At 52.4% G+C, this 23,766-nt stretch overlaps 1 protein-coding gene across 1 annotated transcript in view; it reads right to left on the bottom strand.

Moving 5' to 3' along the window:
• COL4A1 (collagen type IV alpha 1 chain) overlaps positions 1-23,766 on the bottom strand; it is a 139,258-nt gene that overhangs the window by 3,029 nt on the left and 112,463 nt on the right. Inside the window, exons 30-51 of the mRNA XM_026493595.4 lie at positions 21,866-22,016; positions 21,307-21,420; positions 20,354-20,521; positions 20,177-20,266; positions 19,238-19,390; positions 18,983-19,081; positions 18,784-18,873; positions 17,642-17,781; positions 17,086-17,212; positions 16,913-16,993; positions 16,401-16,499; positions 15,321-15,371; positions 13,801-13,986; positions 13,089-13,222; positions 12,031-12,103; positions 11,182-11,253; positions 9,877-10,005; positions 8,809-8,907; positions 7,665-7,877; positions 6,611-6,788; positions 2,522-2,636; positions 318-490 (exon numbers count right to left, since the gene is read on the bottom strand). Of these exons, the coding sequence (XP_026349380.2) occupies positions 318-490; positions 2,522-2,636; positions 6,611-6,788; positions 7,665-7,877; positions 8,809-8,907; positions 9,877-10,005; positions 11,182-11,253; positions 12,031-12,103; positions 13,089-13,222; positions 13,801-13,986; positions 15,321-15,371; positions 16,401-16,499; positions 16,913-16,993; positions 17,086-17,212; positions 17,642-17,781; positions 18,784-18,873; positions 18,983-19,081; positions 19,238-19,390; positions 20,177-20,266; positions 20,354-20,521; positions 21,307-21,420; positions 21,866-22,016 (2,735 nt within the window). The remainder of the gene's footprint in view (positions 1-317; positions 491-2,521; positions 2,637-6,610; positions 6,789-7,664; positions 7,878-8,808; positions 8,908-9,876; positions 10,006-11,181; positions 11,254-12,030; positions 12,104-13,088; positions 13,223-13,800; positions 13,987-15,320; positions 15,372-16,400; positions 16,500-16,912; positions 16,994-17,085; positions 17,213-17,641; positions 17,782-18,783; positions 18,874-18,982; positions 19,082-19,237; positions 19,391-20,176; positions 20,267-20,353; positions 20,522-21,306; positions 21,421-21,865; positions 22,017-23,766) is intronic.

Raw genomic sequence — 23,766 nt, 5'->3', positions numbered from 1 at the left:
CAACTGCTATGAGAGCACATGCTCTCCCCTCCCTCGCCGACTGTTAAGTACGTATTTTTAAATGCTCTGTTGGAAGAGCCAGGTGTTCCAACTACACTGTAGAGAATCCATCTACAAAAATGAAAAATGGCCAATGAAAGAATTGAACCTGTGACCTGAGATCTGCCTTTGAAGTGCACCGCAGTTATCTGTCCACACAGAACAGAACCGAATCCTCGTCACTGCCTGTGGAAGACGCATTCCTAATTAGCGTTTCAGAACCCTCTTTAACACTCTGTACCGGAAGGAACACGGATCTGGACGCCCTCCCGACTTACTTGAACATCTCGCTTCTCTCGATGGTGGCAAGCCAAAAGCTGTAAGCGTTCGCATAGTAGTTGCAAGTCCCACGGCCATGGCACTCGATGAATGGCGCGCTCCTGAACTCTTCCAGACAAGACCCGGGGGACGCGAGGGCTTGGCCAGAACCTTCAGCACCGGCACTGGTGTGCTGCGGAGCAGACGTGAGCCGTGAGTCAGGTCTCCACCCGCCACACAGATGGGGCCTCGTGGTGCCCGGCGAGGAACCAGGGTAGCCCCGCGGAGAAGCCTCGGGCAGGTCACCGTGAAACACACTTGTGCCCACACCACCCTCCACCTGCAAGCCGGTCCCTGCGCCACACGCAGAGCACGGCAGCCCGCGACCCCACACCAGAACTCCGCCACCGGTCCTCCCCTAACAGGATATGGCCAGCCCAGGCGCATCAGGATTTAAAGAAATGCTGTCCTCGCTATTCACAATGTTTGAGATGCTGAAACCTCCTCTAACTTGGGACAGACGAAATAGCCAAAATGTGTAAATGATGTTGGAACCAAGAGATGTGAAATCAAACTTTCTAATCAAAATCAGAGAGGATAATTAAAATCCTGTATTAGATGCTATGTGTCCCTTTATAAGGCAAAGAACAATCATCGGTTCCTTTTCCTTGAAAAAAGAAACAATTTAAACCAGAGAAAGAAAAGGGTAACCATTATTGTAACTGTTGAAATGCAGTTGGGTCTAATGGGCTCGAGGAGGGTCAACCTGTGCTCAGAAACCAGGACCGAGAGGAACAATCCAAAATGAGACAAGACACTCCAAAATCGCCATGACTATTGTTTCAGATGCGAGAATTTCAGAGCCACAAGAGCCCTTTGAGGACAAAGCTAATACCCTCCATTCCCAGATGAGGACTGGAGAATGCTAGTTAGAACATTCTGGATCTGACCATGGTCCCAGTTTCAAGGCAAAGCTGAAATAAGTACAGGGGTCTCCAGACTGCCAGCCCAGAGCCCCTCCACATCCCCACAAGGCCCCCAATGACTCGGAAGGAATGGAGCACTCATTCTCTTGGACACCATTACTTTGCTTTCCTCTTGATTTGGGGAAATTAGGGGCAATCATTGTTTCAGATCTTTGTCATGGTGACAAAATGCTTTCCTTTACTCCTTGGGCCAGGGGCCACTTTTGTCGTAATGAGGTTCCGTCTAGTTTTTCTTATGATTATGGAGTTAAAAAATTCAATCTACGTCACCATTGCTGGTGTCCTGATCTCCGGCTTCTTGACAAAGCAGCCACCACGCATTCTTTAGAGTTATGGAAGCACTTGTTGCATCTCTGGGTGGCCGCCAAGTCTCTGGCCCTGCTGAAGAGTCTACCTGAAGCCTCGTCCGCCCAGGAAACCTCACAACCAAACTGGCGTGCAGACACGAGCACTTCGAGAACTGCTCTCCTGGCTGTGCTATTCTTCCTGCACTCGCGATGACTAAGGGCAGAACTTATGAAGCCCTTCTCCCTGTCAACAGAGTGGACTAAAGATCCTCCAGGGGCCCAAACGTCCACGTGACCGCACCTGAGATGGTGAGGACGGGCGGGGTCTGTGGTGAGCCAGAAGGAGCCCCGCGGGCCGCTTACTGGGGGTCACCCACTATGACCTGGCCTTGCGGGTACAGAGCCTTCACACAGGCAATCGCTACTTTAAACCGGGGCAGTAAGGTCAAATAAGCAGCTACCGTGGGGTCTCAAACAGGTGTCATGTTTCCTATTTTAACTGGCGTTTCTGGGGTGGGAACATCGGGGACCTGGTGTCCGGGACAGCCGAGTGGTAGGAGTGCAGCATCTCCCCGCAGGAGGGGGTGGGCCCTCGCACTCCCGCACACTGGCGAGCCCCCACCCCCACCCCCCACACCCCAGTGCTTCTGCTTTGGGCATATGCGAGCTGCTTGAATGTGCACACATCTCCTCTCCTCCTGGGGAGATGCTCTGACTCCGGGAAAGCTCACATGGCGTCCCCACCACCCAGTTCCAGAGCAGCCGCTCCAGAGGCAGGAGGCGGGCTCTGGCCAGGCGCTGGAACAGCTGCTGTCTGCAGCGGAGCAGGCCAGGCTCCTGGAGAGGCTTTGGTCGGGAGCCCGAGAACTGACAGTTGGGCGCAGAGGGAGGAGGTGGGGGCCTTAGCAGGCGGCTCTGCCAGGGGCGCGGGGAGTTTCCTCAAATGCTCACCATCACGAAGGAATAGCCAATCCAGAGGGAGGACCAGCCGCTGGGGCACTGCGGGATCTGAATGGTCTGGCTGTGCACGGCCATCACCATGGCTGGCGCCTCACACACCGCGCACCTGGAAGGTACAGAGCACACGCCCTGAGCACGGCCGCAGGGACAGCGTGGGACGAAGCCTGTGCCTGTCGTTCCTCTTCTCCGTGCTCCCACCCGTCCTCTGCGCACGCGTGGTCTGATCCAGCTTCGTGCTTATGACAGACCCGGCGGTGTGGAGCCCTGTTGCTGATTGTGTAAGCCCCCCTCAGTGCTAGAATACCCACATCCAACACTTGTTGAACCATCGGCTTTGCGGGAAGGGGGACATCAGAAGGCAAGGCTGTAGCCGTGGCCATCTCCCAGAGGGGCTGGGGGACTTGCTTTGCGGGAAGGGGGCCATCAGAAGGCCAGGCTGTAACCGTGGCCATCTCCCAGAGGGGCTGGGGGACTTGCTTTGTGGGAAGGGGGACATCAGAAGGCCAGGCTGTAACCACGGCCATCTCCCAGAGGGGCTGGGGGACTTGCTTTGCGGGAAGGGAGCCATCAGAAGGCCAGGCTGTAACCGTGGCCATCTCCCAGAGGGGCTGGGGGACTTGCTTTGTGGGAAGGGGGACATCAGAAGGCCAGGCTGTAACCACGGCCATCTCCCAGAGGGGCTGGGGGACTTGCTTTGCGGGAAGGGAGCCATCAGAAGGCCAGGCTGTAACCGTGGCCATCTCCCAGAGGGGCTGGGGGACTTGCTTTGTGGGAAGGGGGACATCAGAAGGCCAGGCTGTAACCGCGGCCATCTCCCAGAGGGGCTGGGGGACTGAAGACATGCGTTTCCTCCTCTGTGCATTCCAGTGTTTTCCGATTTTTCAACAGGGAGCATGGATTTCAGCAAACACAATTAACACTTGAGACACAAGAATTAACACAAGAGGCACAAGAGGTGAAACCCAAGTGCCACCACTTCCGGAATTCAGCCATTTGTTTTCAGCTGAGAATCATCTTCAGCAGAAGAACTACATGGTGACGGAGTAAGGAACAAACGCTGCATCTGGGCTTGGGTGTCCCTGTGAGCCCGCTCTGGACTCACTGCAGACTCGCAGCCAGCAGAGCCGCGGCGGGACCCTGGCCTGGGCAGGGCGCTCGGTGGGACACGGCGGGAGCACCTCCCATAGAACCCCCTCCAGGATGGGTGCCTCCGGAGCCAGGCGGACCCACACCCAGCAACCAGCTAAAGCAACACACGCTCTTCTGACTCAGACCTGCCACCGGCCCGGGAACCCTTTGATGGCAGGATAACGTTTTATAAAAGAAAAAAAAATTAAACACCAGCAGTCACATAATTACATTCAAGTCACAAAATGAACAGAGTGTTAGCAATGCTGATAAATGACTATAAATGGTGTTAATAATTACACCTAGTTATGTTGGAACATTTGCATGAAAATGGATGGGGAACGGGTAGAGGCCTAAATTAGTCATCCGATTTTCCGTAGATGTGTGTGTGTGTGTGTGTGTGCAATTTTCTATTTTATTCACACAAGTGCGGATGAATTAAAAGCCTCAGTTAAACAACAGTTACTGAAATTGGCCTTATACATCTGCCACCATCTGTCTGCTAGACACAGAAGCCAGAAATAGAGCGTGGCGGACGGTGCTTGATGTCAGGCGCTCTCCGGGCTGGGGGCTCGTCGAGAAGGTGCTCCTGACACCAGCCGGTCACACGGACACGGAGGGGAAGAGCCGGACGGCCCCTTGAAATTCAGACAGTCAACCCCCGCCCAAGCTATTCCTGAAAAGTCTGAGGCCACAGAGAGCCCAGCGAGAGCCAGAGCCACAACGCGGCTCCCCTGCTCTCACGACGGTGGTCTTGCCACCAGGACAATGAAACAATCAGCAGCTTGTGCAAACTCATGTGTGCAGAAAGCCAAAAATGTCTGCCCTGTTCTCAGGATGAAGGGAGAGAAGTTGCCAGCTTTTCTGTTTCACAGGAAGGATTCTGTGTTATTAACTCTAAAGGTGAAGCTTTCAGAGCTCCCCCAAGTAAAGTAACCCAGAAGTCCTGAGACCTTGTGCAACCAGGGAGTGGCAGTAACCATGGAAACCCACATGCTCAGAGACCGGAAGTGGGCAGCACTATTCCAAAGGGAGGGAGAGACGGACAGTGTGGCTTCGGGAGCAGTGGGCTGGGGGACATGACTGGTAAGGTCCCTCCACACTGAGCCGCTGTGAGTCAGTTACCAGAGACGTGAAAAGCCAAACTGTACAACGCTGACATTGACGCAGCCCCTGCTTCCGGGCTGGGGGTCTTACTGAAAGCAAGTAAGGGGTCCACAGGGAACAGCAAATCTCAGACACAGGCTTCTCAGGGACCTGATCTGGGGATATTGCAAACACATGCCACAGGCCCTCCCTCAACCAAATCAAGGTCAAAGGGCAGTTTTATCAAGGAGGTAAACAGCAGACAGACACGAATAATAATTTTCTACCTGGTATCCAAGGGAAGCTGAAGAAAAACACAAAGGTGGTTAGTTTTCCTTCTGGTGCAGCCAACAGGGTTCTGCACGAGGACAGGCTCCGCACAGAAAGTCTCAGACACTCACTGACACACATAAATAACTGTTTGGAAAGGGGCCACTCGAAAGTGTAAGGAACCATTCTTCCCATTTTAAGACCCATAAAGTGAATTTTCTTATAGCTCAAAAGAAACATCAAAGAAAGCTATCAGGAGATATTTTCGTGTAAATCCATAGAAAACCTATGGTTTTCCTATTTATCAGGGCATCTCCCTGCCCTTCTGCCCCGGGTCCTCCTCTGTGGTACCCGTTCCTCAGTATGAACGGGATCTACCGGGACCTGCGGCCCCTGTGTGTGCACGCGGAGCCAGAGCGGTCAGAGCCCCAGGCCGGCTTCGGCACGCACTTCCTGCTCCCTCTGCCCTCTGACCACAGGACCCTGCCAGCTCTTTCTTCCTAGTCAAAAGCCGCTTGGTTCTTTGGAGGGAATGCAGAAAGGCTAAAGTGAGTCCTCACTCTCACTTCCCTGGGGCAAACTCGTCTGCCTTGTTATTCTGTTCATTCCTTATGATCTTATGCGTCAGAAAGTACAACTACAGAAGAGCTTCTTAGAGGAATTCACAGCGTTGCCACTTTTCCATTAGAGTAGAGCTAAGGAATCAGTTTTTAATTGGAAGGAATGAAGCAAAAATAGGACACTCGTGTATTTCTCAGTCATAATAATTTCAATTTCCCCCCTTATTTCCTACCAGGCAGACCTGAAAACATACTCCAGACATTAATTAGTGTGGAAAGCACTTGATTTGGGAAGCTGCTCGGTCAGACACAAGAGCATCAGTGAGACTTCATCCTAAGGGAGCAGAAGGTGGTGGAGGTGGGAGAGTATAAGAGAAATCTTAATATGTATATATTTCTTTGTATACAGTAAATCGGTATCATCTTTTTGTGTATAAGGCACAGATATACAGCATGTCTATGGTATTACAATTTCATCGAGACCACCTCACACGCATAGTTGAGTTCCTGCATTAAATACCACTGAACTGTGCACTTAGAAATGGTTAAGATGATTCATTTTATGTGATGTCTATTTTACTACAATTAAAAATAACAAAAAAATTCTTAAATTTCATGGTGGTGGGCAATTCAGAAGGAAAAAACCTGAAAAGGCTCCTAAAGGAGAGAATTATTTGATAAAACAAAGTTGAGAACACGGTTCGAGTGGCTGCCAAGGACCCCAGGGGCATCCCTTCACGGGAGGAAAGGTGCTACCCCCGTGACTCACATGGAGCAGGAATTCTGCCCCAAAGCTGGGCATGACCTCTCCAAGGCACTGCACTGGCATTTTAAAGACGAGAGCTAACCTTCATATCAAATGATTTTATGGCTGACTTGCATTACAAAAGCCTGACATCACAATCAATACACTGAATAGCAATGGGTTGATGTTTTGGGGACAAAAATGAAAGAAAAACAGCAACGACCTCTGCCTGGACTACGATCGCTCTTTCTCCTTCAATTATACGTCTGCTCTGACAAGTGTCCGACTCACCTGCTAATAAATGGTCTGATATTGTCCCCGGCGATGGGCGCCATGGACATGGGCATGGGCTCGGGTGTGGACAGCCAGTAGGAGTAGTCGTTTCGGGAGGCGAAGTTACACACGTTGTTGATGTTGCAGAAGAGGAAGGGCATCGTACTGAACTTGCGCAGGCAGCTCCCGGCCGTGCCTAGAGCCGGGGGGAGACAGCGTCAGGGGCTAGCTTTATAATCAGCCTGCCTTCATGCAATGTACCCATCACAATGGAAATAAGAATGTTTTCCATTATAAAGAGAAGGGAGGAAGTAAATACACACGCAGACTAGTGTGATTGTAAATAAGCACTAGATTACATTTAAAGTGATCAAGGCAAAAAGGAAAACTATAAAGAATTATGTAGGATATTTTGATTAAAGGAGAGCACTTTTTTATAAAACTGAATTCCAAGAGGAATTGACCAGGTGGCTCCTTGTACGATGGCCGGTAACCACCTGGACGAGGTCTTTAACGACTATTTTGCCAAAAATGCCGAGATTCCCTTTCTAGGGGCTGCTTGTTTCCGAGCTCCACGTCAGTTAGGTGCATGTGTCATTAAGCAAATTCGGTGAAGGATGTCTGGAGGGGACTGGAGAAATGACAGCCAGCGGCCGCCTTCTGAAGGAAACAGAGGGACGGAGCTTGGAGGGTGCAGAGAAATGCTGGACAGGGTAACGTGCACATTGTTTAGAAAGAGCACCAGTAAAAATGCCCTATTTTAAGAATCTCAACGCTAACTGTGAAGTATGTACTCCAGAAATCTTGACCTACTTGATAATTTGAAGAAGAGATCAAAAGTTATATGAATTTAAAAGGTTTCAAAGATTCTTTACATTTTCTTGGCTTCCCTTAGTAACGTGGTAGCTGCTGAACTTGCTGGTTCGTTTTGTAAGGAGGGAAGGAAACAGAATCAGGCGCCCTTTGCACTAACTGTGGCACCCTGAACACAGGACCGGGGCTGAATACAGCTCTGCCGCCTGGGCCGCCACAACTCTGTGTCTCATGAACACAAGCGTCCCCAGCATCTCACCCAAGTCCTGGCCGTGGGCTCGTTCGTTGCCTTGCACGTAGAGCAAGGAGTACCCGTGGTAAAGAATTTTGGTCCCAGGAGGACATTGTGGGTCATCCGTTGTTTGACTGTGCCTGGTCACAAGGAAGCCATGATCAACAGACGGGGTGCCTGGGGGACCCATGGATCCTGGCAGCCCATCAGGGCCTGGCGGGCCCGGAAACCCTCGTGGACCTGGAAGACAGGAGAGAAATGAGCTTCCCTGGCTGCAGAGAGGCTCCCTGGAAAGGCTTCGAGGAGGACTGAGTACGGCAACCCGCCTCTGTGCTGCCCCAGCTTCTGCTTTCTAAAGACCACCGAGATGCTTTATAAACACAGTGCTGGGTGCAGAGCAGATGCTCAGAAAATTGAGTCCAATGGGTAAATGAAACGTGAGAAGGAATACACGAGTAAGTAGAAAAAATGACATCATTCAACACCGTGTCACTCAGACAACATTTGGGGCTCTGCTAAGGGAGAAAGATCACAGAATTTTTAGAACAAAACCTCCTTTTAAGGTGTATTCCCTTCCACGGCAGGCCACCCAGCATGGCGCATGGAAACAGGGCGGTTAAGGGCTGGGTGCCGGCACTGAGTCCTGCTGTCCCCTGGGTCACTACACTGCGTGCAAAGCTGCTTGCGGCCCTTCTGCTGGGCTGGGCCCCCGGCCCCTCCAGTCGATGCCCTCAGCCTTCAGCATCTCAGTCATTATGGGGTAGCTGAGTTTTGGCTTCCTCGGGGAGCAGATCCACTGCATCCCGTGCCGGACAGCAGCCTTGTGGCCAGCACTGGCATCATATCTACTTCCTCTCGTCTGCTGCCGACACGGAATTTCTGTAGCCACGGACTGCTCCCCGCTCAGAAGACCACAGACCAGCCCTGCTGGCATCTTTCAACAACATCTGGAAACACTGTGCTGCACCAGCATCTGTCTCTCCACACAGAAAAAAATGATGACAACCCTTTAGCTCCCCTATAAGACCTTATTTCCTCTTTAAAAAAAGGAAATCAAAAAACAAGTAACGTTTTCAAGTCCACTCTGCAGGGTTCTGCACACCGGAGCCTCCTGCTTCAAACCTGAGGATGCAGGTAGAGGGCGACTGGGTCAAGGCCACAGCAAACCTACCAGGAGGGCCGAAGGGTCCCGTCTCTCCTTTCTGGCCCGGGGCGCCGTCAAAACCGGGACTACCTGGCGGTCCAGGTAAGCCCACAGATCCCGTCACACCTACAAGAAAGGGAAGGGAATCGCAACCTGGTCCTGCAGCGCCCTGGTCCTGCAGCGCCGCAGGCTGTATCTTTTTCTTCCCTTTTGGAATGTCTTTAGCCTCCGGGGCGGCCAGCCTAGGGCAGTCAGCTGAGTGACAAAGTTCTCCCAGACAGCCAAGAGCTCCTCCCGGGACCTTGTTCGCACCCCCAGGGCGTGGGCCGAACCCGCATTCCCAGGCCGTGCGTTCCGCCCTCTGCTCCAGAGCTCCCCAGGGTGCTCGCTTCTACTGTCTGGCGCACATTTTTGGGAAAGGCAGATTCGTGGGGGGAGGGGGAGGGGGAGGGCTGGGACACATTTTCGTGTTCTCAAGCATCTCCCCCAGGCCATATTCCCGCATCTCAAGTAATTCTTATGCAGCAGATATGCCCATGTGGATAGATTTTTGTTTTCATGTGCACCTTTTACTCGCGGGTCTTAAACTTATTTTTGTGGATGCGTCCTCTCAGCTGAAGAGTTTCCCTTCCCCTTTATCGTCCAGCCACCCTCACCGGTAGCTTTCGCAATAGGGAGTGTTCAGCCTAGGCAGGCAGAAAGCTCTAGGTCAGGTGTCTGGGAACCCCAGGCATGAACTGCCAGCTGGCTGGGGCCTCTGGGCCACTGCCAGGGCCCACTCTCATGGTTCTAGACTGATGCCTCCCGCCATCCCTTATCTTCTCGCTGGAAAAGGTGATCTCTGTGTCTGCAGCCCATGGGTTCCCCAGCGAGCACAGATGTGTTGAACTGTACATTCCTCTAGCTTCTCCTGTATTTTGTCCTGGCTTTTTCAGTCCCTTCAAAAATTCCATTAGGTTTTGATATCCATTGAAGGAAAGTAAGAAAGTCATATTCAAATATGTGTCTACACAGTCACCACCCAGAGGCCCCACACGTGAGAAGGAAAGCCCGCCTGACCCCCACACCTCCCCTTCGCAGCTCAGCTATTCTTACCTTGCTGTCCTTTGGGGCCTGGAGGTCCTGGGAGCCCCTTCAGACCTGCGGGACCCTCAGGACCAGGAAGTCCTGGCTCCCCTTTGATGATGTCGTAGGGTCCTGGGGGGCCCGGGGGACCGGGAAGGCCTGCGGAAATCAGGGGTGCCATTGATCAATTCCACTGTCAACGCTCATGGGAGAAGAGCCCAACATGAAACCCAATCCCAACACAATGTTTCTCAGAAATTCTCAGAATCAGTATCAAAAACACAAGTCACAGATCTTTGTAAGACATACATGTACGTACATACTTCTAGTATTTAACGTAAAATCCTGACTCCTCAGGCTGAGGGTCATTAGTATAAACTGGCCGCTCAGTTTTGGAATCCCCGACAGCCACCGTGCGGCCCTCACCTGTACAGCCCACCAGGTGAAGCTCCGTCCCTCCCAGGGAGCCCACCCGCACAAGGAGGGCTGCAACGTACGCAGTTAGAAGGTTTCTTCCTGCACTTCTCTGAAATCGGCCTTACGTACATGACAACCATGGGCCTTCATTCTCCAATGGCACATAAATTTAACCTTTCTGCACGACAGCCCTTGAAAGGTGAGTAGCAGCTAGGAGTGTGCGGAGGCCCTGGGTCGGCCCCAGCAGCTAGGAGTGTGCGGAGGCCCTGGGTCGGCCCCAGCAGCTAGGAGTGTGCGGAGGCCCTGGGTCGGCACCAGCCCCGCCCGCTTCAGACAAACATCCCCAGTCCTCTCCTGCCCTCCACACATCTTCCCCATTTCTTTTGTTCCTGACATTGCACTACTCAGTCTCTCTCTTGAAGCATGATTCTGAAAATTAAACATGGCCCTGCAAATATGGTCGGCCCGGCAGAAGCTAGAACGGGTTGCTGGCTGTACTTAAACCATTTCCCCCCGAGACTGCCCTGGGGTGTGGGATCCGCCGCACACCACGACGGTGGAGAAGCCGAGGAAGAGTCTTCCCCGTGCAGGACTCCTTGCTGCCCAGCTCCCGTGCAGCCTGTCCACGCAAGACCGAGCTCCTCCCGAGGACAGCTAAGTGGTCAGGCTGTACGCCTCCAGAGCCTGCGGGCCGTGAATCTTGAGTCTGTCCTCCTCTCTCCTCTCGATTTACCGCCTAGATTTAACAAGCTTGACTTTCAAGACACGTCGCATAAATGTCCTGACAAACTACCAACGAATTTTTAATCAACTGTTTCCTAATGATACTCAAGCCTTACACATCTGTAAAACCAAACTCCCTAACTCCGTGAGTTCAAAGCTTCAGTAAGGCCCCACCAGCACAGCAAACGCTCCTACCTTTACTTCCAGGGAAGCCCTGGTCACCTTGATCCCCCTTCGTTCCCTGCAGGCCAGGGAGGCCTTTCTGACCTGGAGGAAAGAAGAACATCGTTTGCACAGAATTCCCAACGATATGCAAGTATGGGTACACATATGCAGGGCGGCACACACATATACCTGCACACGTGCATGGGCGTGTGCCCATTACATGTGTGTCCACATACGCGCATACCTAGGTACATATGTACCCATGTATACACATATACACACACAGCGAACATATTTCCAGTTTGTTCTCGGGGAAGAAAACAACATTACTTCTGGTCAGCTGCATAATACTTTCAATGAAACTCTTCTTTCTAGAACCTAGAAGTCACATTTTTCCAAACATACAACAAACTACAAAATGATCACAAACAGTGGAGGGGCACATGATCCTGTTTTTGGCCACAATCCGGTTCACACATGTCCCCAAAGAGACCCCAAGATGCCTGCAGGCTGAGAACTGGTTTTATTCACCTGTCATTAACATATATCTCCTTCAGCAGTAAAATTCACCGTGCCCAGAAGCCGAGAGGCACCCAATAAATGTTCACTTATTACATTAATAAATTAACGAATGCCCCAAATCCATGATTTCTTACTGATACACAATCAAGGTGCAAATGATCCGCTGATTCTTAATAAGAAAATCAGCGTCTATATACAGCCATTCATAGGATGATACAAATCGGGCTGCCGTAGCACGAAATAGCACATTTAACTGGAAGAGAACAATGTCTTGCACCGTAACCAGGCCGGCCTAACTATGTGAAAGGCCCAGTGGTCAGGTTCTGCCTTCAAGCAGCACCTCCTTTACAGTCTTACCTTGAAATCCCGGCACTCCTGGAGGCCCCATATCACCCTTGGAGCCCGTGATCCCTGGCGAGCCACCAATCCCCTAGACACACAAGGAGAATGTCAGCTGGGAAATGCTCAGGAAATGGTAAGTCTGTCAAGTAACCTGCTAGTCAGGAGGCTGGGGCAGACCCTCAGCGTTCCACAAAGGAGCTCTGTGAACCAACGGTGCCTGTGCTTTCTTGAGCGATGCAAAACGAATGAGAAATCCCTATGCATGTCTACACTAGGAAGCTGGAAGTTGGAACAACTTGCTTCCTTCCCAGCGCCTCCTCCCCTTGTCCATCTACACAGTCGGCTCCCAGAGCAGGTGCACGCATATCAATCTTTCAGCGCCAAACTACCTTCTGGAAACTCTCCTCCAAACACTCAGGCATAATGCATTTTCTTTAGAGTTAGCTTGATATCTTATCCGAAAAGTGATTTTAAATATGGAGAGAAGGAAACCCATAACCAAAGGAGGACTATTTTTCTTTATAAATATGGCGTCACTCATGTATTTTAAACATATTATCTCATTTTCTGGCTATTTCAAAATACTTCCACCTCTAGCTCCTTTCTCGTCGTACTGTTTCTCACCTGTGTTTGTTTCTTTGCTTCACCTTATGAAAAGGTGTCACAATGAAAACACGCACCAACATCGATGTGCGTACACATTTGGACGGGTACACGGACACAGCCGCTTACAGCACCAGAAACAGGACGTGGACTTCTCTTGCTGAGGCTTGCTGTTCACATCAAGGGCGTACACAGATTTTCTAGCCCAGGCCCTGAGCCGCAAGCCCCAGCCCTGTAACGTTCCCTGTAATGGGTCTTACAAATCTGAACTGGAAAGAATGTGCTCATAGGCTGCTGTGATGTCAGGGAAGACGGCCAACGACCAGCAATGAGCAGCAGCCCCTCCGGAGAGGATTCAAGAGTGGAACACCCATGTATGCACATGCGCACACACACACACGCACACACACATGCACACGCACGGCTCTGTGATCCTGTTCATGCACAAGACGGACACATGGACAACTCACAGGCAGGCCCTGGAATCCTGGCTCTCCCTTGGGCCCTGGAGCTCCAGGAGCCCCCGGCCAACCTGGGTTTCCTTTGTCACCTTTGAGTCCATCGAGCCCAGGGAGCCCCGCAGGCCCCATAGGTCCCGGAAGCCCTAATGGGAGAGACAAAAGTCACACATGTGGGGTTAGAGGGTGATTTTATGGGCAGGCATCATCGGGCTTGGCTGTCATCATCTCCACCCAACTGTCCCCACCAGGGGCAACAACACTGCAGAGCACCGTGAGAGCCTGCGGAAACCCTGCCGGCCCCAGAAGGGAGAATGTGCTCGACGGGCAGCAAGCGCTGATAGGGACGCCCCAACCTCAGCAAACAATCCTGCCACACAGTTGTCTGGGGCGGGGGCGGGGAGTGCCAGGACGTTACTGGGCATAAAGCCACCATGGGTGACATCTGTGCTCCAGTCTCTCCCAATAATGTCTAGTCTACCTCTAATCACTTGTCATATCTACTATTCCTTGACAGAAAGGACCTGGGGCCGGGGCAGTGACCCAGCGGAGGCCAAACAACAAGGTCCCCAGATATCTGAAGCGGTTTCAGCTGCAGCCAATACTGCAAACCTCTAAGTAAAGAACTCCACTGAGGACTGAAGTATGTCCACCTCTTTCACACTCGTGCATGTCTGTGCCTTCTGTGTCGGTCCTGGCTCTGACCCTGGTGAGACACCCTTACCTGGTAGGCCAGGTTGACCCTGTGGGCCCCGGTCTCCTTTGGGCCCCTCCACAGCATGGCCTGGAGTTCCAGGTAAGCCCGGCTGTCCTTGCGGCCCCGGGGGACCCATGAATCCTTGCTCTCCTTTGGATCCGGGGATGCCTGGACTGCCGGCTTGTCCCGGGAAACCCACGTCGCCCTTTGAACCTAAACAACAACAACAGTTTGAGACGGTGGTGAAAGGCAGGGAAAGAGAAACCACGGTACAGCAACGAGGACCGAGCGGCTTCCGGAAGGCATCGGAGGGACAACAGAGCCGTGTGCCCTCCCTCTGCCTTACTAAGTAACAGACCAGACTCCAATCACGGTCGGTCTGGAAAAAAGTAAGCTTAGAATACAAGAGCCCAACTATCATTCTTTATACTTCTAACATTTTTTAAAAGATTTTATTTATTTATTTGAGCGAGAGAGTGAGCGAGTACGAGGGGCGAGGGGAAGGGCAGAGGGAGAAGCAGAACCCCCGCTGAGCAGGGAGCTCGACTCAGGGCTTGATCCCGGGCCCCTGGGATCAGGACCTGAGCCGAAGGCAGATGCCTCACGGACTGAGCCACCCAGGCGCCCCCTCTACACTTCTTCCAGAAGCGCTTTGCCGCAGCGTCACTGGAAGGCCAGCCCAGCAGCAAGCACAGGCAGCCGCACTGCGAAGTGAAGGGCCGGTCCGGCCGACAGGTGAGTGACTAACCGAGCGACGTTACAGCCACACCACAGAGCTCAGCGAGAGACAGGAGTGAGGGACCGGCACAGGCTGCCGCCCCAGTGACTCTTAAGCTAACGATGCCGTGCGGAAAAAGTCAGACTAAACAGAGTAAAACACAGAGGATTCTGTCGATACAGAATTCTAGAAAATGCAAGCGAATCTACAGGGCCGGAAGACAGACCAGTGGGTGGCTGGGGACGGCAGCGGGGCAGGAAGGGCAAGCCGGGCACAACAGAGCAGCCTAGGACATTTTTGGGGTGATGGACGCGTTCACGCTCCTGAATGTGGGGGTACTTCCGCAGGTGTGTGTGTGTACCAAGACTTACCAAATGGCACACTCTACATATGTGTACTTCATTGTATGTCAATGATAGAAACACGGTAATAGGCTGTTTTTTAAAGTATTTTAAGGTAAGAACTCGTAGGGGAAAAAAATCCCTGAAATGTAGTCTCCAACATATTACTCCAAAGTTGCTAATTAAATACCAAAATTCCAGGATGATTTCAAGGTTATTAAGAAAAAGTAACAAGGGAATGAAACAGAGTCATTGCCCAAACTGACCGCAGGCCCCTCCTTGTGATTCTTGTCTTGCTTTTTCAGAAGACAGTGAATCGAAGGGCAATGTACCAGATGGTGGTTTGTCGGGGCCAGAAGCAGGCACGGATGAGACCGACCCAGGGCCAGCACCTGTCACCCGCTCCTTGCAACTGCGAGACCCACTCTGCTGGCACCGCGTGCGTCAGCCTTTAGTGGGAAAGGAAGAACGTGTTTCACAAATGTTACCTTTCTCTCCTTTGGCCCCTGGAAACCCTGGGAATCCTCTTCCGGGCAGACCTGTAAGTTAAGGGTAACAAGTCACATCCACCTTTCCTAAAACAGTTGATCTGCACGTACAGCACAAAACACCGCCAACTGTGTGTGCCAATACCATATGCTCTTTATAGGATATGTGGAAATCAGTTCATCACACGTGCGTGCGAGGAAAATCCCATTCCCACAGTTGTGCTGAGAGGCCCTGGACTGGGTATGTATCATTTAGCATTTTTCTTAAGTACCTGTCAGCACAAAAACGATCTGTACAAATAAGTACGTATTTTCCCCTTTTGTCTAGAGACTAACAAATTAGCTTTTCTCAGATGACCGTCCAACTAACAGCCATTCTCGAGGGAGGCAGGGAGAGTCCGAGACATTTCGGACAGTAAATGCTGGGAAGCCCACACACGTGAGCAAGGGGCGTGAAGGAAGATGAAAGTGGGGGAAAGGAGGTGTGGAGGCATTTCATGAATTGTTGCTGTAAGGAAATGAAGGCACGCAATATAAATGTAATGTGTACAGAACGAAACAATGAACTTTAGAAAGAGGTCAGCCCTGACCGCAGGAAATCCCCCGGACACCCCTCTCCAGCGACATTCCGCACGTCTGGCCCCCTGACTCAGGGTCACCCTCTTGCTACACACAAGTACTACCATGTACCTGATTCTCATCGTCAGAGCTTGTGGGCCCCCCCTCACTGTGAGTGACAGGAGCAGATTTGGGGGACAGGCAATGTTCCCAGGACCATCTCTCTAACGAGGGGAATGCCAGGCAGAGGAGGGAGAGCCTGGGCTTTTTCTGGCTTTCTCTCATGTGCCACTGGGAGCTCAGGGCAGGTGGCCATGACTACTGCTGGGATAAATTCCCTCCCCTGCCCCTCTTCTTATCCAAGCCTCTCCCCTTGTCCACATCAGTGTTCAAAGAGCCGTAAGGATGCATGCGGTGACCACCTTGTGCCCAGCCCCAGTCACACAGCACGGACTGGAAGTCTGAGACATGCTGACCCCAGGGGAGCATCTGGTCCTGAAAGGGAGCAGGAGCAGGGCATACCTGGTTCACCCTTCTCTCCCGCCGACCCTGGGATTCCGTCACTGCCGGGCTCCCCTTTCTGGCCGGCTGGGCCCGTGGGGCCAGGCTTCCCAGGAAGACCTAAGAGAGAAGAGTCACATCAGTCAGTCAGGCACAGACGCTCTCATGGCACCGGCTCTGCACACAAGACGCTCGTTCTGGACATTCCTTCAGGGAGCCATTACCCACAGCACTCCTGGTGTCCCCGAGGAATGTACATCAACCCCGAGGAATGTACATGGGCCGACACACAAACCGATTCTAGAACCAACTGGACCTAGCTGTACAGTCAGCTCAGCGACTGGTCCTAGCTCCTAACTGGTGGCCAGACCTCAGAAAGACCCCGCGAACCCCCTACGCATGGTTTGTTCATCTGAAACGAGGAGGGCTGGGCCACCCGGGGACACTCTGGGGTCCACGATGCGCCACCGTGAGGGAGGGCCCCTGGCCTCGTCCCACAGGCCCCTGTCTGCATTCTGAAAAGTGGTCTCTACCTGCTTCTCCTTTGATGCCGGGAATGCCATCCGATCCTGGGAGACCTTTGTCACCTTTTTCTCCAGGCAACCCGGGGCTTCCTAATGGGAAACATAAGACACCAGAATGCCATCAGTTTGAGTCTTTCCATCACCTTCGAACCCAAGCTCGGGAGGAGGCCCGGCTCACCTACCTGGATAGCCAACAGTCCCCGGTGATCCTTTGGGGCCTGGGGAGCCAGGGACCCCTGGGATGCCAGCACTTCCTTTTTCTCCCTTCTCTCCAGGACTCCCCGGAAAGCCTGTGATCCCTTGATCTCCCTGTGAGGAGACATTGGGCCCACTCATTTTATATCTGTCCCCGGACATAGGTCTGGGGGCCCCTTCTGGATCACAGTACGCATTTTGGTGCCATTAATGCTACCCTGGAGAATTCCATTTCCAGCTTTCTAACAAAGAGTCAAAGTCCACGTCTGAAAAACGAGGACAAATGGGAAACCTGGAACAAAAGAGCCAATTATCTGTTTCTACTTTCCACGGTCCTCTTCACCCTTCCTTTCCAGCCCATGAGAGCTTGCTACCCTGCCTCTCCAACAGTCTCTCGATTCTTCCCAAGGAAGGGTGGTGGACAGAAGGCAGGAGGAACAACTTAGAGTAAGTTGGGGGACACTGTTCTGTGTTATGAGTGATTTAATGTGCTGAGCTACTCAGATGGCCAGGAGGGGGTGTTTCCAAGCAGGAGGCTGTTACCTTGTCCCCGGGACGGCCCGGAATTCCAATGCCAGGTAGGCCCGCCTGCCCTTTCTCTCCTTTTGCTCCTTTCTCCCCCGGTAAGCCAGGGACGCCCTGCGGGCCGGGGATTCCAGGCACACCTTTTTCTCCAGGTGTCCCTATAAACGCAGACAATTGAAACTTGAATGTATTAGCAGGCGCTAATATTCCAAATAACAAGGCACCTTGATGGCCGGCAAGAACAAGGTAAAAGAACCTGTTTCCCTTGATTTATCCAACTCTCAGTTAGGCGGGCAGACACCAGGTGCCCACAGCACGTTAGTGCCACACCGGAAGTGTCTGTCCTGTCTTCTAGAGACCATCATTTTACAGAGAGAGAAGAAATGCATGAACTCCTTGGCATATTTACTTTGGCAGCAGTATAACAAACGCCTTCACGTTCTTTATTCTACAATCAGTGCACATTACCCAGAAGAATCAGAGGGGCCGTGAGGCGGGCTGTCGAGGGGAAATGCATACCTGGTCTCATAACACGCTGGTATGCAGACCTATTTACAAACAGGTGTAAACAGCAAGCTAGATGTCTCTGTGTCAAATGGGGGCGAGCAGGCCCCTCGTGAAGGCATTGGTAGGGCTAGAGAGGCCGGCTTCCTGCCTTGGCTCTCCCTTCCCAGCGGGTTCTGAGAGGTGCTAGCCCAGGACCCACCTGAGGCCAGCACTCTCTCTCACCCGCCTCCTCACGGGAGCTGCTGGCAGAGTTGGGGCCAGTTCAGGATTGGGGCAGAGGAGCCCAGAGGACTCGTCCAGGCTGGCACCACAGGGTGCTAGCGGCTGGCCCAGACGTGTAGGGAACCAGACTGCACCGGGAGATGGTGGCCAGGTGGACAGTCACCTGGAGGTAATCGAAAGGGGATGGTAGGCAGCCCTTGTTTTATTTTACTGAACTGTGATTTTTTTTCTAGCAGTGGTCACTGTGTCAGCCAAGTGCCATTGATCCTGAGGCAGGAGACCACACAGAACTGAAGCTGTGCATTGGGGTAAAAGACACGTGTGCCTGGATTATGCCCTCGGGAGATGCGTACCCTCCAACAGGCCTATCCCACCAGTCCAGGCACGGTCTTTTCTTTAGAAACAAGACCCCTTATCCGAATCCAATGTACCTGGCAGGCCCATTCCACCAACCGATCCTTTGGGTCCAGGGAGTCCTGGGGCACCCGGGGTTCCACCTATGCCTGGGTCACCTTTAGGTCCTAGGATAACAGAGAAAAACCCACCAGATTAATGCCTATGAAAAGTGCCAGGTGACACGTCCTTAGCACGAGCTCCTGCTGTGTGGGGAACTTGAACTTCACCCCATACCTGGCTGCCCAGGATGTCCCGCCTGGCCATCCTTTCCAGGCACTCCTGGGGTTCCAGGATCTCCCCGGGATCCTTTATCACCAGTCGGTCCAATTTGTCCTGCATATCACAGAAAAAAGGTGATGAGGACCCACGTCTGCGTATACAGCCAACTGTCGCAGAAACACAGGCTGGGTTCATATTCCCGTGCAGAGCTATACCACTGGTCAGACACGCAGCTCTACCCCGCCCCCCACCGACCCGCCGTCCACTCACCTTTCTCTCCTTGGTCTCCCTTCTGACCCTTCATGCTGCCCATGTCCACCTTATCCATGGAGCCAGGCTTGCCAGGGAGACCCACGTCTCCTTTGTCCCCCTTGAAGCCGGGGTCTCCCCTGGGCCCTGAGGAGCCCGGGAAGCCGTGGTCCCCTGCACAGGAAAGAGAAGGCGCCAGTGAAATATGGCCAAGGTCTCAGAGGCAGCGACGCGGTGTGCACTTCTGCTAAGGGAGGTAGGAAGACGCACGGCCTGTCCACAGGCAGCACAAAGTAGCGGTACACGGCGAGTGTCGAGCTACCCATCAGAATCTGGCCCCGGGAAGGGAACAGTAGAGCCATTTTTCAGAATTCATTATTTGCTAATGACTCTATTATATATGTCACTCTGCTTATTATCGGTTTAAATACTTTACACTTTCTCTTTCCTAAGGAACTTCATCGTGTCTGTTTGATACAAAACAATAAAATGGGATTTTCTTATTCTACTAAACAAATGACTATTTCTATGTCTCACAAAATCAATTTGTTAAAAAAACATATTTTGGACCAATTTCAAATAACAAGGTGAGAAATAAAAATTAAGAATTGTAAATTTGCCCAGTTTGCTAATTTGATTCTAAGGACTCGGTTCCTGTGATCTTGTAGGACTGAAGATTCCCACCAATTCTATAAAAACAAACAAACTCAAATGCACCATAAGGAACAGCTGAAAACCTGTCCTCTGTCAGGTTTGGGCAGAGTACAGGCCCTGCTCCCACATGCACTGCACACCAGGAGCTCCCACCGGAGGAGCAGGTCTTCTCAACCCTTATGGGACCTTCTTGACTTCTTTCCTCCACCTCTTACAATGAAATGTGACTACAACCACTCCAGAGTTCCCAAGAGACACGGAGACACAGCCATAAGACGGGCTCTTCTAGAGATGCCCGCTCCCTACCTTTTTCTCCTGGTAATCCTGGCAGACCCGCTGGTCCCGGTGAGCCAGGCTGCCCTGGGGTCCCCATGACGCCCATCTCTCCCTTGGGACCTGTGGCCAGACGGAAGGACTGTGAATGCTGACTACAGATGCTACGGGTCACGAACAGACAAGGGCTGGAGTTCACAAATCATTTACCTGGAAACCCAGGAACCCCAGGTGTGCCCTGCTGTCCAGGAAGACCAGGGTGCCCCGACTGTCCCGTCAGGCCAGGCAGCCCTTGGGACCCTTTATCTCCTTTGGGACCTGGCATGTCCAGGCCTGGAAATCCGGGGAAGCCCTTCTCTCCTTTCACTCCGGGAGGGCCTGGGGGGCGAAGAGCAAGAGCAGTTAGCAGGATCTTCCGGGAGCTCTGCAGGGCACCCTCCCGGGGTCCGCTGGAGCTTTCTGCAGGAGGCACATGAGCATGCATGCCCGCGCTGGGGGCCGGGATGCTCCCACCATCCCAGGTGACGGCGTCTGGAGCCATGAGGCAGTCCTGGGGGGACAAGGCTTGGAGACCAAGCCCACCTCTCTGCCATCAGGGGGCGGCAGTCACCACTGCCAGCACCCCCAGGCCTGTCTGCAGTGTTTGCACCCAACGTTAGCTACTTTTCAACCGCGTTTGGGGATCGTCTTGTTGGCCCACCAGCATGGTCTTAGTTCTAGGACCGGTCACTAAAGGCAAAGGCAGCTCCTAGCCGTGGACCAGTCAGTTTACAGTATCCACAACTTACTAATAACCCCCCATGGAAAAGTAAGATGGGGACGCCAGTCATTTTGAATTAAATGAAAATGTCACTGTAGATACATAAAGGGGAGGCTCTCTGGCCCATAAACCAAGTTCAGTGGGAGGAAGAAAAAGACACCTACCACTTTTCATTTCAGTGAACAATTAGACCAGTTTCCACAAAGCAGAATCGCCCTTTCCCCCTTTTATTCACGAGGGAGCACTAGTCCCCACTCCACGCAGCCTGCTGGCGGCCCGTCCCCTCCGTTAGTGTGCTCTGGGCAAGCAGTAACTGTCCCCACTCCACGCAGCCTCCTGATGGCCTGTCCCCTCCGTTAGCGTGCTCTGGGCAAGCAGTAACTGTAGCAGAGTGTCCAATCACCTGAGGACCCGGGTGGTCCCTGTCCTCCAGGGGGGCCCATCGCTCCGGGGGGGCCAATTCCAGGAGCTCCTGGAGCTCCTTTGGGACCTTGTAATCCAGGCGGTCCTGGGTCACCTGGATGGGGAGAAATTGTAAATAAATTGCATTCAGACCATAGCACGTCTCATAACATACTCTCCCCACCCACACGATAAACCACAACAACACAATACCGTAAGCTCTAGCCTCCTACAATTTCCATCATTCACTCAACACACATTTACAGAGCACCTGACAGGGCCTTCGTGGACACCAGAGAAACGGGCCCAGCCCCTGCCGCCATCTAGACTTGTCTGTAAGAAGTCACCTCGGGACCTCGGGCGGCTCAGTCAGGTGAGCGTCGGACTCCAGATTTCAGCTCAGGTCATGATCCCAGGGTTGTGGGATTGAGCCCCGCATTAGGTTCCCCGCTCAGTGAGGAGTCTGCTTGAGATTCTCCCTCTCCCTCTTGTCCTCCCCTTGCTCTTGCTCTCTCTCTAAATAAATAAATAAATAAAAATCTTAAAAAAAAAAAAGTTACCTCTGATTCCCTGAAGGCCTGGGGGGCCAATAGCACCATGCTCTCCCGGAACACCTGGTCCCCCGATGTTCCCCTTCTCCCCAGGTGTGCCAGGAACGCCAGGAAGACCTGGCAATCCTTTGAGTCCTGGTAGACCAACTCCGGGCTCTCCCTGGAAATTCCCGAAGCACAGAGAAGCCAGTTCACAAGCACAGCCCATGAGCTCATCAGGGCACAGGTACAGACGGTCAATAAGGACATGAGTCCAACAACCCTCCAGCTTGCGAAGCCCTGACACAGATGATCGTTCCCTTCCAATCTCATGACACGTCGGAGGTGGCTCATTTTTATCAGTTTAATTCTACAAAGGAGGAAAATCGAGGCTCCCCACAACAAGGTCCTTTTCCCAAGGAAAATCAAGGTCCCCACAGCTGAATGCCTTGTCCAAGTCACAGAGGCAGGATTCCCACCCGGGGCCCCAGCCCTCTGCTCAGCTTTGTGTCTGTGAGGAGCTGAGAGCAAAGCCACATGTGATTTGTGACTGGCACACGGACACCTTCTGAGAAGCCGGAAGCACTCCAGGACTGGACCAGCACACATCTACTGAGGTTTTTCTTTAAACGAAGGCTTTCACATCAAATTAAACACGTAAAACAGTGTCATGAATCTAAGGGCTTTGATAAAGGCAGACGATTGAAAACAAAGCATTCTGAAGGCCCGAGGTCCGGGACACAGGCCGTGCCAGGCGGCAGGTGCACGCTGCGTCACAGTGACCCTCTGCTGTCCACTGGGAGCGACAACCTACAGATGAAGACTAATCTGTGGGCACTGGTGACTCCTCTACGTGTCCCAGCAGCAAATTCACAAAATGGAAGGAACCAAATCCAAGAGATTTTTGAAAAAGTACCGTTTTAAATCATAAACCAAATTCTGATCCAATCCCATCTGCATTTCCTAACGCACAAGCCTCCCGTGTTTAAGGTGATCCGCACGGCACCACCACGGACTAGTGCTTCAGATCAAGTGCAGGTTACAGGGGGAAGCCGTCTCAGCCACAGGGAGCAGGGACACCATGAAGTTATCTAACTTTTGAGGAGGATGCTTCCTTGGAATCACTGAGACACAGCTGCCTCCATGTGCACCTGCCCGATGCCCACAGCTGCTACCTGCCCGTGCGCACCTGCCCGATGCCCACAGCCGCTACCTGCCCGTGCGCACCTGCCCAATACCCATAGCCGCTAACTGCCCTCACAACAGAAAGGGAATACTCCAGGCTAGCTCTTTCACTGGCAAAGTGAAACTACTGCCCTTGGCCTTTTCTCCTATTTCACACGATGCCCTCTAGCAAAATCAGAACAGGAAAAGATCTATCCGTTGGTCAGCTATACTTGCTGAGTGGAATTTCAAGTATCAGCAAAAGGCAGAGAGATGTTTAAGGCAAGGAGAGTCCCAAAGTCACACTAGCCCAGGGGTCCCCAACTAGGGTCATTTCCCCCCTGGGTGACATTTGGTAATGTCCAGAGATAGTTTTGGGTGTCACGACTGGAGATGGATGTAGGGTGTTCCTCTGGTATCTGTGGGTAGAGGCCACGGAGGGGGTGGCTAAAGCCCCACCATGTCCCAGGCAGCCCCCGCTACAAAGAATTACTGGGCCAGAATGTCAGTAAAACGAGACTCTCCCGGGTGGCTTGCACACAGCTTTCTCCTGCCACTCCCAGTACGACCTACCCTGGACCCCAACATGCGGTACACACGTAGGCAAGCACGTACTCAGAAAGCTGGAACAAACGATTCCCCGCAAAACACCAACTACCAGGTACCATGCACTTCCTTCTTTTCTACTCTGTGCTATTTCTTTAACCAACAAAGCATGCTGCTCCAACATAACCATGACACGAGTCAGCCACATTTTATGTGTCTAA

This window comes from Ursus arctos, unplaced genomic scaffold, assembly GCF_023065955.2.
Source record: "Ursus arctos isolate Adak ecotype North America unplaced genomic scaffold, UrsArc2.0 scaffold_10, whole genome shotgun sequence".
NCBI classification, from domain to species: domain Eukaryota; kingdom Metazoa; phylum Chordata; class Mammalia; order Carnivora; family Ursidae; genus Ursus; species Ursus arctos.
This window is presented reverse-complemented; position numbering and strand designations above follow the sequence as displayed.